Raw genomic sequence first — 19662 nt, forward strand, 5'->3', positions numbered from 1 at the left:
TATTTTCCAGCATCAAAGTGCACACGCAGACACATGCATGAGCATGTATGTACTGGCAGGACATCCATATGGGGCATGAAAGAAACACAGACATGGACAGACACATGAATAGACACACATAGCCAGTTGTAGCCCTTAAAAGCTTGCCATGTACAATATTAAGATGAGTAAACAGATGCAGGTAAACATTACTTTCAAGCAAAATTTCCTATAATCCTGCTGTACTTCAGATGCTCAGAAAACAAAACAAAACAAAAACTGAGCATGTCAAATTACAGGAAACACAGGAAATCTGAGAGATACATCCACTTCAGAGGTAAAGGCTCAAGGTATCCATGACCTTAATAAATGAAAATTTTTAAAAAACGCTGTGTAGCATTTCCTCCTCAAGTCAAAGGCAAATCCTTTGCCCTTGCTAAGCCTGTACCAGGCCTGGGCTCAATGTTCCCTTTCCCAGGCTGTGCCCAGCCCGGACACGGGGCTGTTGCCTTGTGCCAGGCAGCGAGGTGTTTAGCAGAGCAATCACCGAACAAGCAGCTTGTCAACTCCAGCGCCTGTGAATTCCTGTGGCAAGTGTAAAAAAGCAGTTAATATGTTGTTCTACTTTAAAAGCTGTTTTTTTATGACGGCCGTCTCTCTGGCGGGGCATCCCTCCTCTCCGCCACGGCACGCAGGGGGTGTGTGTCCGTGTGTGTCCCCTACACCCCCCTGCTCGGGAGCTGGAGACCAGACCCGGGGGTGGGTTGGCGGGGGACTGGGCCGGGGCAGGAGGTCACAGCCCCAGGAAGCTCCGGCGGCCGCTGGGCAGCTCAAGGGGCTCATTGTGCCCTGGAGGGGGCGGTCCTACCCTCCCCGCCGGCTGGGGCCGGGAGCGGGGCGGGCCGGGGCGGTGCAGCCCCCCGTCGGGGCTGGGGCCGGGGCCGGGACCGGGGCGGCGGCGGAGCCCGGGGCACCTCTCCATCCCGCGGTAGCCATGGCAGAGGGCTCCGAGAAGGTGCCCATCGCCCACGCTGGGCCCGACGATGTGGAGCTGTGCCTGCCCCCCGTGAGTGATGTGGGGCGGCACCGGGCGGGACCGGATGGGATGGGGACAAAACCTGTCGGGAGGGAACGGGACCGAGCGGGTCGGGATGTGACGGCACGGGTCGGGTCGGGAGGGGACGGGACGAGTTGGGTACCGGGATAGGTCAGGTCGGGTCGGGTCGGTACAGGTCGGGATGTAACGGGACGGATCAGGACAAAACGAGTCGGGTGGGATCGGATCCGGACCGAACAGATCGTGATGGGGTCGTATCAGGACGGGTCGGGTCTGGTCAAGCCCAGGGCTCAGGACGGGTCGGGGTTCGAACGGGGGTGCCGGGGCGCGGGTCCCGCCGGGCCGAGGTCTCTGCCCGCACAGGGGTCCCCGCTCCGCTCCAGCCCCGCTCTCTCCGCAGGCGTACGCGGCGGCGGCTCCTCCCGGGCCCGGGCGGCTGCTGAAGGCCGGAGCCGCAGTGCTGATCGCTGGAGCGCTCCTGCTCCTGGCCGGAGCCATCGGCGCCTTCTACTTCTGGAAAGCCACGGAGCAGCAGGTGAGCGCGGCTGGCGCCGGGCCCAGCGGCACGTCCGCACCCGGAGGCGGGCGGGCTTGGAGCTCTTGCACGTACGGAGAAGGCATGGGCTGGAAACTCTTCTTGCGAGGTCTATAAAGAGGTCTTTATTTTTCTCTTGTATTTTTTTCCATGCTTTCAAAAATTTCCAAACACCTAAAATCCAAACCCATAATCGCTATCTTTGGTGGCTGTTTGGATGGAGCTTCCTGGAAGCACATTTACTAGCAAACACGAAACATCTTTGAAAGCACAGATGCTACATTGATTTCTGCTTGCAAATGCTCAGTGAACTCAAACCCCAACAAGACCCCGGGGATTCACATCCTGGGCAAGCTCCAGCTCTCAGGACAAAAAAAGCATTGAAATGTGTAAATTCCTTTTTCACATCATCTGCATTCTTGATCCACATTCTACCTAGACCCTCAAGTATATAATGCTATAATTAACCCAGTAACAGGCACCATTATTTCACTCTGATGCTTTGTATGACTGTGCATACACTTAGGCACTTTTGCTTAGCAGCTGTGGAGCAATTTTTAAAGTCTTGGTAAGTTTTGTTATTTACAGTTTCCGGGGCACACGTAAAACCCATGAAAATGAGAAGCTGTTGGTCAGTGTAAGAACCGAACCTCAGAGCATTAGAACATGTTCACAGGTTAACTTTTCTTTCTGTTTACATAGTATTTATGTTTAAAGCATATTTGAGACATAATGGTACACACATAAATGTGACTTACTCCATAAATTAAGTTAGTATCCTTGAATTTACCTTGGAAGAAGTTTTGTGCTGCCTCCGGTCACACGCCAGTCCTCATCAAGGAGAGCCTTGTGTGAATTCCAGCAACCAGAGCAGAGGTTCCTCTGTGAGACACACCCACACACAGAGCGATAATTCAGATAATCAGAAAAAAAAGTACAAGGTTTTCCCCCAGAAAGACAGGACACGCTGCTGACCTCCAAGACATGCTGCAAGAGTCATCTACTTCTCTAGGCTTTTGAAAAGAGAGAAGGACACAAATGGGGATACAGTGCATTCAGCTCTGAGGAGGTGGGTGCACTTATGGAGTACAGGACAAAGTTTCACCTTTTATTATTGCTCCCATCATCTAAATTCAGCCTTGTGAAATATGTCACATTCACAGGAGTCATTAAGCTTCAATGTTGATCTCTAGATGTGAAGTTGATCTCCCAGTGAAGACACTGAGAAACCTGAGAGTTATTTTTCCAAGCTGCCTTCAATCTCAGAAAGCTGCAGTTGACTTGCAAATGTTTAGGAAGCAAAAATTATATTCAGGGTCATTCATTAAAAAAATAAGGCATTTTTTAATCCTTATTTTTATTTTATATTTTTAAATTCTTCCTTAACTGACAGGGGTATCAAAGTCTCTACTAAAGCTCAGCCCCTATCAGGGGAGGCCACATAGATTGGTCTGGTTCTATGAACCACATTCAACAGGAGTCCTAGACAGCTAAGAATATGGGAATGACTCTGTATAACTGAGGAACCATGAATCTTTAGCACCTTAGACTTTCTTGAGCGAAGGTGAGAGAAGAAGAAATTTGTCTCTAGCTGTCAGTGTAAATTTTTCATTAAAATGCTGCAAAGGCTCTTTTAAGACCCAAAATAAACTGCTTGTGCAGCACTTCTGGCAGAGCTGCACAAGAGAATCACAAAAGCCCTCCACAGATTGTGGTCCTCCAGCAAATACAAACCACGCTGCAGCTTTCCTCATTGAAAATAGGATAAGAGCAAATACGCTGACAAGGAAAATACAAGCCTATACAACTTCACATCCAATTTAAACAAAGTTCACATCCATTACAAGCTGGGAAGCATGTTCGTATTCAAGAGGAACCTGTTTTTCTGTGCCTCAGCAGAACATCCTAATACATAAATAGGGGTTGGTCTCCTTCAGAGTAGGATATTCGCTCCTGCTTTCCTTTGGGAATCACGCCAGCATAACAAGCAATTCCTAAAATATGACCTAGAAGAAGGTTTTTAGGTCAGAGTGAACCCGGACGTGGACTCACCTCACATTGTTTTTGAGTAGAACTGTGAGCACTCCCTGGAAGGGGGACCTCAGGAGGTCTCTAGTCCAACCTGCTGCTCAGAGCAGGGACAGCTGTGGGGTCAGAAATGGTTCCTCAGGGCTTTGGGGGTCAGAAATGGTTCCTCAGGCTGGACCACCAGCCTGCCCCGATGGTCCAGTAGTGCAGTGTTGATTGTTGGAGGGTTATCAAATGCTTACAGAAGCAAAAGTTAGAAGGGATATGATAGTCAGATTGACCCACTGCCCAGTGTAGGAGGAAAGCAATAAGCAACTACTAGCATGTGCTATTGCTCTTTTTTCAATTCCAGGTGTACAACGTTCACTACACTATGAGCATTAATGGAAAAGTACAAGATGGATCAATGGAAATAGATGCTGGAAATAACTTAGAGACATTCAAAACAGGAAGTGGGAATGAAGAGGCTGTTGAAGTTCATGATTTTCAGATCGTAAGTACTGTCACCCTTGTCCTTCATGTAACATGCTCCACTGCTGGACTCTAAGGACACCTTGCCCTGCCCTGACTTCTCTGCCCCAGTCAGTCTCAGGTTCCAGCCTCCAAACATCCGCACAAACATTCTTACTCTCCTGGCTTGCTTTCACAGGGAGACAGGCAGTTTCCTCCTAAACAAAATCTAAGTGCTTTTTGGGAATAAGCCATGCCATGTACCACTCTGGGAAGTAATATGGATCAGGCTACATCAGATTTGGCTCCATGTTAACACTCTGCATTTTCACACCACTGAGCAGAACTACAACATGCAACCTTGAGATCTTGCTAAAAAAACATTCTGGCAGGCTGTGAAACAACCCTTGCATGATTTCCTGTCATTTGAACTAGAAAAACCACTTCCCCCAAACATACCTGTTTTAGGAGCATAGGGTCACGACAGTAAGCCAACTAGACACCAAGGAGAGACCACTATACAGCGCTTGACCTGGGGAGCTTGCTCTGCCCTGAGATCAAGGATGGGAGCTGCTCTCCATGGGTTGGCCTAAGTTCATCCCCAGGGGAGAGGATGGAGGCATTTAGCACAGATTATGCATCCATTCACCAAATGCAAGGTGCTGGGTCACTTGGATTGAAGCAAACACATTTGGGTACACCAGCAACTTGGCTGTGGCTGCTCAGCACAGAGCCTGGACCAACAGATGCCAAATCTCAGCACAGTTCAACAGATTGGACAGAGTAGTTCACTGACCTGTACCACCCCTGAGCTACTAAAGGCACATCTATGTGATGCTGCAGAAGCCCATTTACAGGGCCCAGACTCTGCAGTTAATGTTCTCAGGCGCAAAACATTCAACTTCAGAGTTAAGTCCTCTGTAAGTCAAAGCAGCACTGAAAATAAAGATGCTGCTGCTAGGAAGCATCTCTGCCTCTGGAGCAGCCACCTTCCCCTTGCTGGATCTAGAAAGGCAAGGAAATTCAGCTCCTTGGCTTCTCAGCAAGTACAAACAAATCCATGCCAGGAGACCCTGGACCCCAACCACAGGACCCCAACCACAATTGCGGTTCTACCTTTACAGAACTCTCATTAACATCACCATAGCAACATTATTAGCAGCTGAATAAGAGCATCTACAGTGAGTTCTTCTCATTTGCCTTTGCGATTTCACATCCGCTCAAAAGCATCAGTCCACTGGAGATACTGAATTCGTTTTGCTTCCACATGTGTTGCTGGTAAGTACTGCCTGTCGTACCCAGGTCAGAAATCAGCTCCCAACACCAACCAGCTAAAAGGACCTCCCAGTGAGGGAGGGACAGCGCCTGCTTGTAATTACAGAGAGCCAGGACCAGGCTCAGTGAGAGCAAAGGGATGCTGCCCCTTGGGTTTTGAGCCAAGAATGCACAAAAAGGTGAAAGCAATTGAAGAGATGTGCTTCCAACGGATTAGTATTTACATCGGTAGCTTTCGATTGACTGGCACTGCTGGAGTGATTGCACAGTCAGTGAAGGCTTGGATTTGGCAATATTAGGGTACTCCTAGCATGCTTGGTGCATCACAAAGCCTTATTTCCTAGTGCACCCATCCCTGCACAGCCATCCCCTCTCTTACTGCTCAACAATTAGTCACTTTGTTTTGATGGGGGTGTGCCTAGCTATACAGCACCTGCAACATACAGGACATGACTCAGGTGTCCCAGTACCATCCATCTCATGCTGCACTAGATGGCCAGGGCACCCACAATGCCCCTTCAGGGCAGGTGAGAGGGGCCATGCTGACACCCATGCCCCCTTGTCCTGGCAGCTAGAGGCCAGGCAGAAAACTAGCACATCTCAAAAGGCACTAAGTAATCGTATTTCAGTGGTTGGCTGGAGCATGTGCAACTGTATGAAAAACAAGAAGTTTTGTCATTTACAACAAGGTATCTAAATTTATAACATAAAAAAGAGTTCTTTTATGGATACCCAAATCTTACAGCAGAAATGTAGAAACTACAGACAAGGCTCCCATAGTAAAATGTTGATGCCTGAGGTTCTGGCACAGGTCTGGAAGGTACACCCCAAGACTTTCTGGAGACTTGCTCCCTCTGGAGCTCCTTCTCTTGCTTAAAACTAGACATCCACGGTTTATGCAATTGTGTTTCACCCTAGCAGGTGAGATGAAGTCCCACACACAGATTTCTGCACCAAATTTCCCATCACGAACTTCCCCTTGCTGTCACAGCCACTTACGTGTATAAATTGAACTAAGCTGCCCCCATATTTTTGTAAATCTGTGTCACAAGGGTACCACACCACCAGCTAACACAACTTTGAGACTTCCTACGTTAGGTGCTAAGTTACAGTTCAAATCATGTCAAGTAACTCCTTAACAGAGCTACTCCAAGTAGCCTACAGCTTCCATGGAAGCACTTACATAAAACACCCCCCACTTTCAGAAATGAAGCAAAAACTTCTAGACCCATTTGACCAAAATTGTGAAGCTAAAATGATGAGAGAAGAGTGTTTTATTGCATCTGGTTTTAAATAAGATTAGCATTCAAAATGAAAATTCAGTGGCAATTTTAGCAGAGCTGAGGCGCTTTCTTGGGGTAGCGAGGAGCTGGAGGGCTGTGCACAACCCTCTGCCTTCTGCTTTTGCAGGGCATAACTGGGATCCGTTTTGCTGAAGGAGAAAAGTGTTACATCAAAGCTCAGCCAAAAGCTCACGTCCCCGAAGTTGATGCTATGACTAAAGCGAGCCTCTCATCTGAGCTGGTAAGGGGTAATCTAATTATTTATTTTTCAACTACTCTTTGTACAGAGAGGGTCTTAAAGTGGTATTTAAATACAACTAAAAATGAGATTTGAAAGCCACTGTGGCTAGTTGTAGGGTTGTTGAGGATAGTGAATGATAGTTGAGGATTCACTGAATGGTTGCAAGGGGTCTCTGAAAAGCAAGATTGGTGTCAGACATGTCACTGTGTCCAGGGACATCGTGAGAGGCTGCAGATTAGTGAGTGGGGAAGCCACAGACCGATCTCTAACAGATCCATAGGAGACCTCCATGACAAAAGCACCTGCCTGAGAATAGGCTGTGCAAAAGGCTGGAAGGGAGAGCGTGGAAGAAGCAGCTCTTTAGTCAATGCAATCATGGTAGATCCCAGGAGATTTCTATCAATGCTCTTGAACAGAAGCATGGAGTCCATCACTCAAGCCCTCTGAAATAGTCAATAAAAGGGAATTGTGGAAAATATGGCAAAAATTCAGGTAACTCAGAAGAAATAATAATTTTTTAAAAATTAAGAAATTGCCTCCTTAGCGTCGAACAATTTTACAACATGGCAACTAAATTTCATAGAATCTGCATCACAGCCAGCAAAAAAGCTGCAGTTCTCACCCAGATACCGCCAAACCGTCTCCTCATTTCACTTCTGCAAAAAAAGCCTATAGCTTTATGTGCACAAAGTCTGAGTTTCCCAGAGCTCAGACCCCCAAACCCATCTCTCACACAGAAGTGGCTCCAGTGACTTGAGTATGGCTGAGCCTGGACACTGGTGGGGGCTCAGCTACTGTCAGGAGAGCACAGGAGATTCACAACCTCTTTCCCTAGGTTTGCTCTGGTCCCAAGAGAATAAAAGCAGATACAATTAGCAAGGAGAGAGGCGCTGTTAAGGCTGTACCTACCTGCAATGGTGCTGTGATTACTGAACATCTACTTCAAAACTAAGGGAAAAAAGGTCTCCAAACCAAGTCAGCAAGGCAGCAGAAATGTCACAAAGCCCCCTGAAGCTGGTGGAATTTTCCCCATAGTGGGAAAGAGAACTTGCACAAATTCCAGAGAGCCTTGCCTTATTTTAAAGGCAGCTGGGCTTTTTGTCTTCACTAGCACTATTGCCTAAAGATAAAGTTTGAATTTTTCATCTTTTTGTAAGAACAAAGTCATAGACCTGAAGACATTATCCTAAAACAGGCAAAAAGTTATTTCTAATACTTTACCTGGTGACAACAAGCCTGTTTCCTTGTCCTGTTTTTTGTGCATTTTCTCCAAAGATGCATCACCTACATGAACGCTGCAATGAATTGTATGCACCGAAGCCAAAACAAGCAGGCAACTCAGTGCTATCATTAACCTTTCCCTGACATTCGACTTTCCAGGCTAGATGTACAATAGGAATGGCAGAATAATATTTATTTTTCCTAGAGCAAGTCCTCTCTCTCATATGCAAGTATTTAGGAGAAAGTATGGATATGCTGTTTTCTTATAACACATATCATAACATTGCTTAAAAAAATGGTTGAGTAAAGTGAGTTTTATAGATACCCAAATTCTGTCTGCTCACAAGTCAGGATCATCTCAAACAAAAACAAAGGGTATTTTTATTTCTGAAAACTAGACTTAGATATTTCTGATGTTGATAAAAGCTTAAGTGAGAGAATATAAATAAAGAGCAGTAGACAGATTGGAAAGCAAACTTAAATGACTTGAGACCTACAAAAGAAATCAATAAACACACTAAAGAAACAACAACCCAAGGGAATAAATTGATCTAGTCAGTTATATAACAAGTTTTGATGACTTTCATGAAAGCAATTTAGAATTTTAACTTTGAAACCATACTGGTTTTCATGATTCAAAAGTTGGTTTTCTTTTAATATTTCACTGTTGCTATAAAATACTTACACATTTTATGTAAAATAATACTTTGAACTAACAACTTTAAAGAATCAATCACTGGCATTTTCCTGCATTACTTTGAAGATATGAACCAAAAACCTGCAGGGTACACTTCAAAAAGGCAGGCTCCTTTAACTTGCACTTCAAGTTTTTGGTCAATTGAATTGCTTTTACCAAACAAGACCTTTAATCAGACCGATCACATTGACTTAAACTGGAAGCTGGAGCAGCTCTCAAGCTATAATCCTCTCTAAAACTTCTGAACAAGATTCCGCCCCCCCATCCCCTGCACACATTGTAAATACAGTTATATTGGGAGTACATCAAATGTGAATGGGGCATAATAAAAGATTAGGGGCTTGGGTTTTGCTGGAGTATTTCATTGCTGCTTTGCTGAAGGTGGTAAATCTTCACAGTTTTAACCACCTGGAATACCGATGCTTTGGGCTAAAAAGGATCTCTGACACCCAGCCCATGCACATGGGGCAAAAGCCTTCCAGGAGTGAAATGGGTGAAATCACAGCCCCAGCGAAGCTGACAGTAGTTTTGCCCTTTGTTTCAGCTGCGGCAGCCTTTCCCCAGGCCTTGGCTCTGTGAAGTCAGTTCACATTCATGCAACAGAAGGATGCTCAGTATTAGTTGCAGCGGGTGATTATACAGCTTGGTGCTCAAGAATTAACAGAAAGCAGGCACATGACTGCTCACTGAGCAGCAAAGGATTTACACTCTTCTATTTGCAGGAAGATGAAATCATGCCTGTGAGATTTGACAAAAATTCCCTTATCTGGGTGGCTGCAGATGAGCCTATCAAGCATAACAGCTTCCTAAGCCCCAAAATTTTAGAGCTTTGCGGGGATCTTCCAATTTTCTGGCTGCGACCAACATATCCCAAAGGTAACACTTCTTTTATTTAAAAAGTATTTTATCCCTCCCTTCATCTAAATGCCTTCCTGACATCATGTTTGCCACTGAAACTTGCACATCTGGGAAACCAGACTCCTTTCCTCCCTTGCCCAGCCTGTTTTCCCATGCCTTTGTGGGTTCATGCTGAGATTGGGGGTTTGAAGTTTATCCATTAGAGATTTTCCGTATTTGTATTTCCTCAGACAATTTATACAGCCCATGTGGGTGTCTATGAGATGAAACATTCCCAGAGAAATTAGCCTCCTTCCACAGAATGACAAGAGCTCAAACTAGCCCCCAAAACATTGAGGTAGCTGACACCAGGTAGCAGGAACATTATACCTGGCCAAGAGTTGGGGAATATCAAGCTCCTGGCCTGGGACCATAGCCTGTCCTGTTTCCTACCCTGCTTCTCCAGAGGATATCAGTGGAGTGGAAGGATGAGATGCTTTAAGCTACTCAACTGGTGCATGGTTTATGAGGTTCTGGGGGCAGTCCCAACACTGAAGTACTCTTGTCACCCAGAGCCAAGTTTAGCAAAGGTGTTCAGGAGTCACGAGGGAGACAGCAACTTCTCCAGGTGACTTCCAGGCCTAAGAGGAGAGAAGGCTTGAAAAGATTTATTCTTCCTTGGTCCAGTTAATATCAGAACACTCGGGGAGGACAACACAAGCCAGAAAAATTCACCACATTTCAGAGCACCTGACGTGGATCCAAGCTACCAACATTTTCCACTTTCCTCATGACCTTGCCTATCCCACTGAGCAACAAAAGAGCAGTATCAAAGCTGTCCAGAACCTTTTTCCACCAGGTTCCCCAGCTGTCCTTGAGAGCAGGGCACCATTCTGTCATAAAATCATTTTTAAAAAATGATATGTGTATGACTGGTCTTGCTAGTGCTAGCAACTGCTGCTGACTTGGCATCAGTGACCACGGGGTGGGTCAAAAAACCCCCAACCAATCTTCTCACACACATTTTGCCTCAAGGAGGGGAAGAGGGGAGAAAAAAAGGTAATCATACTGTTTTGGATTGACATTGGCTGCAGATACAACAAAGAAAGGCAAGCAGCTCCCATGGGGATGCTCATGGTTTACTAACGCACAGCTTTGGCTTTCTCTCTGCCCTCCATCCTCTCCTTTTTTCAGTATTTAAAGAAATCACTGAAACATTAGATAAATACAAGGAACCTTCTGTTTATCTTTACTTTGAATGTTCAAGATTATCCTCTGGTGATTATTTCTTCAGATAACCAAAGGAGAGAAATGAAGAGAAACAAGCGCCAATCAGGATCAAACTTTGATGAGGAAGACTTGGAAGCTGCTGCTGAAGAAGTAAACCCCAGGTCACCTACAGTGCAACTGAGTCAAGAGCTTGATCACCAGTTTAATGACACCAGGCCAATGGGACGAGAAACAGATCAAACATTTAATCCAGACAACCCATATAATGTAAGTATTCGCACTGCAATCTTCTCTCAGAGCTCAGATGGTGATGCGGGGTTTGTCTTTTTTTTTTAATCTGCACAATTTTGCCTGTTCAGCTTTACCCTGAAATAACAGACTTGCAAAACACCTAAGAAGCTAAAAAAAGTCTTCCCTCAGTCCTCTTCTCCAGTTTTGATTAGATTTCAGTCTGAAACAAGTACAAGTGCTTGAGATCACAAGGTTAAGGCAAGTTGATGCCAAGTGGCTTTTTGGGGTTTCCAGGTTCATATGGAAACAGTACTGGAGATCTGACAAGGATAGCACCTTCTGAAAACAAACCAAAGCTGGTCGACAGCTGAACCCCATCATTTACTATGTGAAGAGAGAGTCCAGTAGCTAGAAACATGCTTTGCTCTGAAACAGAAATTAGTATCACAAGTGACTACTACAGAGGAAAGCAGTAGCAGTGTCTGATTGCAAAGAGATTACGGTCCAGCCAAATAAATTTGTTTTTCTCAGCCTCTTCTCTATCAGGGTAAGCAACTCTAGTCTAGCAAGCAACTGGCAGAGAAGAATCTGTTTAGACAGCAACAGTGGATGGAGGACGACTATCGTAAAACTCGTTCTCACCCTTTGAGAAGCAGCAGCCCACAGAAAGAGCACGGGAGCCACCCTGCCGTGTCCCAACACCTCTGCTGCGCTGCAGGAAAGCTGGCTGTACAGTAGGCACCTTCCAGTCTACTGCACCAGCGCCAGACAATTTACACCCATCATTTGGTGCAGCAGGAATAAGTCATTTTAATACAACACTGTCACAAGATAAATGCCTCCTGCTTTGGAAGCAAGTCCCAGCTTTGACTTGACATTTATGCAACAGCAGGAGATCATTATACTGTGACAGCATTCTGCAGAGTTGACATCCCTTAATTAAACTTAAATTAATCACTCCAAATAAAGTGGATCTAAATCGACTCTCTCATGAGATAGTAAAACAGCAGTGGCACTGGAAGGTAACTTCTCACAGCTACTGACGAGAACATGTCCATGAGGTCTGAGCTGCCCTGCCCCTGGAGGGCAGTGGCAGAGCAACTGCCACAGGTCTGTTCTTCCAGCCAAGGGCTGACAGGCCAAATGGAGAATGGCCAGTCAGATACTGGTCATCAGACTTCCCTCAGCCTGCAGAGCAGGATTCACCTTCACCAACAGTTACTGCACAGATGCCAATATCCAAGCTTCCTTAGAGATCAAATAATTTGATTGAAAAGGACCATTAGTAATAATGTAAGTCTTTCCTGAAGGATTAAATTAATCCTCCCTAGAGCTATTTCTCTTCACCCACTGTAAGTGGAGCCTGGACAACGAGCTCAGGTGTAGAAGTTCACAGTGCAGGTATCTGAATTCAAGGATGATGAATCCTGACCAAGGAAACAACATCCTCCCTGCTCTCAGGACTGGGAATGAGTTGCTGGGGTCCCAAACAACACCCAGCTGTCACCAGTGTCCTGTACAACCCCAGTCAAGAGATGGCACCTTTCCATGTCCCACCTTTTTGTTGTGCTGCTAGTTTTATGAATGACAAATGCTCAGGTAAAAAGCTGACTGGTACTTCAGTATTTGCTCTTTGCTGCTGCTTTTCTTGAAATAACAGCAATGGGCAAAGAACAACTGAGCTTCAAAACGCAGAATATCCAGGTTACCTTTTTCCCACAGAAAGGAGGAAAGGAATTTTGAAGGGTAAAGGCTTTTATGTATGCTTTGCTCCATTTAACTCCTTACTGTCAGCTACAGAACAGGCAGAATTCTCACTGTCCACAATGCATCTAAGTGTGGTGGGAGTGGGAGGGAAGGAAGCAGACAGAGACAAGGGAGAAATACTCAGAAAACTGCAGGGGACCAGGGGAATACCTTAAATAGTAGTTTCCTAGGAATTAAAACAAAACATAAAAGACACAGCATATACTTCAGGCATCATCACCTACACAAAAGACTCAGATAACTGTCTTGAAATCTTTTTCATCACTAATATTTAAAACTTGGGAGCTTTCTGTTGCTGGATCTTTTGCAAGGACTGTAGAAGAAAAACAAGGAAGTTAGAGCTGCCTGTTGTTCCTTTCATTTTACATGGGTGATTGCACCAATTCTCCACTCCTGCCAAAGAGAGCAAGACAAAAGAAAAAAAAATAATAAAGCAAGATGCACGGGTCACTTAGTGGGAGCTTAGTTAACTTCCACAGGCCCAAGATTTCAGTTTTTACCCTTTGTGGGGTTAACAGGAGCATGGGTTTGTTCTGCCATTCTGTGAGAAGGAGAGCACCGGGATGACATTTAATATTTTACATTTCAGCAGCTGGAAGGTGAAGGGATGGCTTTTGACCCCATGCTGGATCACCTGGGCGTGTGCTGCATTGAATGCCGCCGCAGTTACACACAGTGCCAGAGAATCTGCGAGCCCCTCATGGGCTACTACCCGTGGCCTTACAACTACCAAGGGTGTCGCACCGCCTGCCGAATCATCATGCCTTGCAGCTGGTGGGTTGCTCGTATCATGGGTGTTGTGTGAGAGAAAGCCTTGACAAAAAAAATCTTTAAAAAAAATCAGGAGACTTGACAACATAAGCAGGAATGCAATGACGACAAACTGGTAACAGACTACAACCAAAGCAGCAGTACCGATCCTGGTTTTCAAAATCAAAGTATGTTTTACTGCACCAGAAGCAAGGTCAGATATTCTAACTTCAAATTAAAATCTTAAGTTAATATTCTATTAGATTTACAAGTGACAAGGGTATATTAGCACTTGCTGAATTAAAAAACTGAGACATTCCCCAAAAAAGACAATAATAAACTTTGCTCACAAACTGGTTTAGCAGTCCAGAACCTCGCCTATAAACTCAGCCTTTCGTAACAAAATCCTCTCTTTCCAAGCTACATGTGAAAATTTACGTCCAATTAGGCAACTAGCTCAACTTGTACACTTGGGAGTGCCTTTCATCCATGCAGCTTACTTAAATAAATCACAAGTTAAGTTGCTCCCCGTTAAGTTGCTCCCCGTTGCTATTTGGAGTTGTCAGGTCATTATGAATGGTTATAAACCAATTACAGCATACCTTTCCCCCAAAGCTGCTCCAGGGGACACGGGAAAGCACACATTGTGCTAAATCGGAAACAAACAGCAGGAAAAGGGGCTGTAGAAGGGAATGTGCGTGGCTGCAGAATCAAAACCCTTCGCACATCCCGACATCAAAGAAGCCTCAGCATTAAGAATCTTGTATCCATGATACCACTGTAGTGTCTAACAAGTATCTGCTATCCAGTTACTACAGCAAGAGTATTTACATGCAGTTGCAGACCAAAGAGCCTCAAGGCCCTTCAGAATCTGCAACAGCCACTGTTATTTATAAATCCTTGAATTAGACACTTTTGACACAAGATTACAACCCCTCTTTATTCCACATGGATAGCAGCCATTCAGACTAGCTCCTTTAGCTTCACTGAAACTAACCTCCGTTCCCTGAAGAGAAACTGCTTACCAGCAAGGAGAAAAAAAAAAAAAAAAGAAAGAAAAAAGAAAAGGGTTTCTCATCTCACCCTTTTTGGTTAGGCAAACTCTGCAATTATTGGGATTGATCCTATTAGATGTTAAACCTCTAAGGGAAGTACTAAGCCAAAATATTCAAAGATGGAATGACTTAGTATTGACTAGCCTTGAAAACTAAAGACAGAGGTATTATACTGTCTTCATCCATACTATACATCCTGAACCCTACCACCGAGTTTATGGAGCCATCTAGATGGTCTTTATGAACAAAAGGGTCCAATTTTTCTTAAAGTTCACTTTCTGGAGCATTCACTTTTTTGACTAAACAGCTCTTGAGATGTTGCAAGCCCAGTAATGTTATTAACACTGCGTGATACACAGAAAAGAGGAATTAATTTGACATAATCATGGCTTAAAGAAAATAAAGACAACCTCATGTGAAATGCTAAACTGCATATCTAAAAAGCAAAGTGTTAAATGAGAGTAAGATGAGACTAGAATTCAGTATTTTGTTCTATTGTAGCTTTTTTAATGTAAGCTTCACCTTCCCTTAATCTGAAGGACAGACTCGCTTTGAAATATTTAAATTATAAACTTCTTAAAGTGGGATTTCAAGGCCTGTTAAATTTGAGTTTCTCCTTTTTAAACTGAAAATGACCTTGATCATTATGTTGTTTTAGCAGTATGCCATTCATATGCTTAGAAAAGTCAGGTTTCCTTTTTTTTTTTTTACTGCACATTAAACAAATACATTAAAAAACAACAATCGCTTTCTGTGCTTTTTTCAACGTAGAAACTGTAACAATTCCTTTACATAATCATTCAAGAACTGTCTAGAGAGGAAAGGAAGGGGATCAGCAAGTGAAACACTGAAGGCAAAAAAGAGGGAAATATGACTATAGCTGAACTAGACTGTTGCTGTCTTGCATCTTGAGGCAACCTGTGACCTGCTTCTCTCTGTCTCCCCCCATAAAACAGTTTACTTCTGAAGACAAAGAAAACCTTTTTGTAGGTGATTTACCTGTCTACACATTCTTAAGAAAATTGGTTCTTCCTAAACAAAAGCTTGCATCAGCTGCTTTCTATAGGCAGTCACAAAGCATGCAAGAAGTAAAAAAAGCATCCTACTCATGGATGCGTTAAACTATCACATACAGCATGTATGTCTCAAGAACACTTCTGTATGCACAATGCCAACAAAGCCTGAGTGATCATAAAATTTATCCGTTTCCAAAAGATATGCAACAAAATGCCATCCTCAACTCAAGCTTCAAACAAGCAAATTCCTATTTACCTTCATACCAGATTCAAGGAAAGAAAAGATCTTGTGCTGCAGCAAGGTTGAAAAGTCTTACTTCAGCACATCATCTAATTTTGAAGGAAAAGTTCTGAGGTGACACAGAACAACAATAAAACCAACAAGCCAACAGTATGAAAAGACACAGTATTATTCCCTGCAGTGGTGGCTCAGGCTCCAGCTCTAACTATCTGGAGCGATCCAATTCACTACTATATGGTATTTACTACCCACGCTGAAGTTTTTCACTGCCACCACAAATGTAATACCTTGGCACACTAAAGGCATTCCAACACGTCAGCATTTGGAGGGGGTGGGATTTTCCTGCAATCTGACCCTGTGCTAGAAGAAACCTTTTGACCAAAGTTTAGGGAAGGAGGAGAGAAAGAGGAACGACCTTGTCATCAACAGTATTTCCCACCACAGGTGGGTGGATGTTTGTCAGAGCACTGCAGTTCTACTATCCTTAAAACTTAATTACCCATGTGATTGTGTACTAGGAGGATTAGGATGGCACAACAGATTAGAGCAGAAAAAGGGGATAACTTCAGGCTGGTGGAAAAGAGAAGGAAAACGGGAAGCAATGCCATAGGGTTAAAAAGACTGAAAGCCAGTTATGAGAAGGCAGAAGTCTCTTTTCTGAACCTACAGTTTGCTTTCTCCCCACTTAAAACAAATGAACCAGAGTCTCTCTCTTTGTCCTTTTTGATACAGGAATCACCCTCCACTTGTATCTACATTGAAAAATCAATAGGAAACTGGGAGGCATGGAAGTGGGGGTAGGGGAAGGAATCTGTCTTCTGCCTCCCATGTAACACTTCACTCCTACTGCAGCACAAACAAATTCCAAGGAAGTTTCAGTGATCTTTTATAAACAGTGTACCTATACCAAAGATGAGAGATACAGCCTTAAGCTGCAACACAGGCATCTTCCTCCAGACCAGGAGCAGAGTAACTCCATCTGTGGTGTTAAACAGCAAATCTACCATTACCTCTCACTGTCCTGTTCCCATGTTTGCAACAGATGCACAAATCAGAGCACTGAGGTGAAACTACCTGGGTCTTCTAGACAGTACTATTTACGGATGACCAAAAGGCTTGGGGGAAAAAACCCTCAAGAGGTTTGAACACAACTAAAACATCATCCACTCTGTCCTTGCAGGCGCTCATTGCCACTGTATCTTTCAGAGACTCTATCCAACCTCCAAGCTCCTGCTAGCTTTCTCTGGACCTAGGGCTTCTGGAACTGTTCTGCGTGTGTTTTGTCAAGAACAAAACATACTGTTCACAAAGTTCATGAAGCACCTTCTCCCCAGCTCTGTAAGGAAATTTTGCCTACTGCTTTAATCCAATCCCTTCCAAACAGAAGAAAAATTCGACACACGCATCCTCACATTCCCCTTTCCCAAAGGCAAAAAGAGCTGCATTACTAGTTCACCTAAATTCTAAGGTGGAACACACACAGATTATCTGCCTGTGCTCAGAAACATGACAGAATTATGTTTAGACCTGCAAACTTGGTTTACAGGATTGAGATGGACAGGGCGCTCTACCACTTGATTGCTACAAGTTTTAGCCTGAAGCTAAAGCATTATATTTGCATTACATATGCCTCAGGAGTACATAAATAGCAATGCATTTTATTTTACTTTTTGCTTTAAGCTACGTGAATTGAATCTCAAAGCAGTGAAACAGTACCCACTTAATACAAGAATATATTGTGCTTATCTGATGAAATACTCCCATGGTCTTTCAGTAAGTGAAAGTAGACGGAGGAACTTCTACTGTGTTCTCTTCAGTGAGTAAGAGCAACTTGATTGGCAGAAAATATCCTCACATTACTTTTTAATTTCTATTTAAGAGATTTTTATCTAGGCTTTTGCCCACAGCAAGCCTTCGCTAAGCACTGTTAAGTGCTCCAAATGACATTTATAAAGCAAGGCTGGTCAGGAGACAAGAACCCAATTTTCTGACAAAGAGAAGCACTCAGACATTTGTCTTCCTTCTACACTAGAAAGGAAGAAATGCTTTTCAGAGCATAAATAAAAAGCAGCAAAGCACTTATCCAGGAGAATTGAGTTCAAGTACCTATCCCAAATCAAGTCAACTTCAATGTTAGGATCCCATATGGATGGCAAATGCTCTACATGTTGAGCTACTCAGAATTCTCTGAAGGTCAAGAGAAGCTCCACTGAAGCTAACAAATCACTGAAACAGGCCACAAGTATATTCTTCGAGAAACTCTTCCAAGAAGCAGATGTTGTTCAGTAAGTGCCAAGAGGTAAGGCACACACAAAGCCATTCCTAAATCCAATCTACCCCAGTTCATAGTGTTCAAAGAGCAGTGTGACATTCAGTTCTGAAGGTTATCAAATTTGAGCTTTGGAAAAAACGAATTAATTCTGAATCCAGAAGTGATGCAAAAGAAACCACTGCCCAGCTTGCACTATAGGATAATCAGGATCAGAGTGCCTGAAGTGTGCCTTGCAGTTATGTCAAGACTGTAGTCACAGCTACAGCTGCCCACTATGACTATCCAAAGTTCATTGCTACCGCATACATCCAAAACCAAACTCTCGTTTTGGGATTTGTGAGACTTTAAAATCTTGGTATCTCTCTACTGTACAGGCATAGTGACAACAGTAGGAAAAAAGCCACTGCACTTTCCCAGCATCACTGCAAAATCTAGATTCCCATTCCTCAGAAAGGACAGAATACATCCTTCCTTCCTCCTCTTTAGTTTTCAATCATCATTAATTACTGAACAGCTGCAGACTTCACTCGTTCTATTCAAACACCTGTTCTAACAGCCTTTATATTATACCAAGTTCCTCCAATTCACACTGCAGTAAATTAACCTATTCAATACAAAGAAAACAGGTAGAGTAACAATCAGGAAAACCGCACATAATTAGGAAAGCAAGGAAAAGTAGCAAACTTAGAGAAGCATCCAATGGTTAGTAAGGAATGAAGTGGCTTTCAGGGTGCTGTCAATATTTGCAATTCATGGTGTTTTCTATGATCACAGAATATTTAGGTATCTCTGAATTCCCAAAAGACAGTGGTACTTGGACTAGGCATGTTTAGCACAACTTTGTGAGTTCGTGTCTCTTTCACAGAATCACAGAACAGCTCAGGTTGGAAGGCACCTCTGGAGATCACCCTGTCCAACACCCCTGCTCAAGCAGGGACACCTTGAGCCAGGTGCCCAGGACCATGTCCAAGTGGCTTTTGAGCATCTATATGCCCTTTTAGACTTGTATCTAGGTAGTACAAACAGAGACAGTACTTACATTCTCAGTTCTTTTGTAAATATTCTCTGTATATATTGTTATTTACAATTTGGTCGTGAAAAAAAAAGCTGCACAATTAAGGACATACAGGTTCTTCTCTAAACACTCCCCAGTATTCAGAAATCACAGAACTTAAAGCAACTGCTTGCTGTCTTTGATTTCAGGCAATTACAAAAGATCCTTTTTTTGGAATACACAAGGCAGACAGAGGACCCATTTTTCTGTAAGAATTTCCAGTCACACCAAATTTTCTACCTTCCATCACTTATGACTACAGCTATCCATCGCCAAGGTGGAAGGACTCCAAAAGTGGGTATTTTGTGTCTGCATCAAGAATAGTAATGTCATCCTCTTCCCTGAATGCACATTTTACTCCTATACATGCCAGGTTTTTTTTTTTTAAGCAGTGTATTCGCATCCTTACCTATATGTTCTAAGTGATTCCCCCAACAAAATCC

General features: G+C 43.8%; 1 protein-coding gene across 1 annotated transcript; it reads left to right on the forward strand.

Annotated features, from left to right (window-relative positions):
- The first annotated feature begins 941 nt into the window (after positions 1-941).
- LECT1 (leukocyte cell derived chemotaxin 1) lies at positions 942-14618 on the forward strand. The gene is made up of 7 exons (XM_017827798.1): positions 942-1045; positions 1437-1571; positions 3952-4092; positions 6735-6848; positions 9489-9642; positions 10898-11100; positions 13421-14618. Exons 1-7 carry the CDS (start codon positions 974-976, stop codon positions 13634-13636), a joined length of 1035 nt encoding a protein of 344 aa, XP_017683287.1. The 5' UTR covers positions 942-973; the 3' UTR covers positions 13637-14618.
- Positions 14619-19662: the final 5044 nt, after the last annotated feature.

Source organism: Lepidothrix coronata, unplaced genomic scaffold (assembly GCF_001604755.1).
Source record: "Lepidothrix coronata isolate B3197 unplaced genomic scaffold, Lepidothrix_coronata-1.0 Scaffold143, whole genome shotgun sequence".
Taxonomy (NCBI): Eukaryota; Metazoa; Chordata; class Aves; order Passeriformes; family Pipridae; genus Lepidothrix; species Lepidothrix coronata.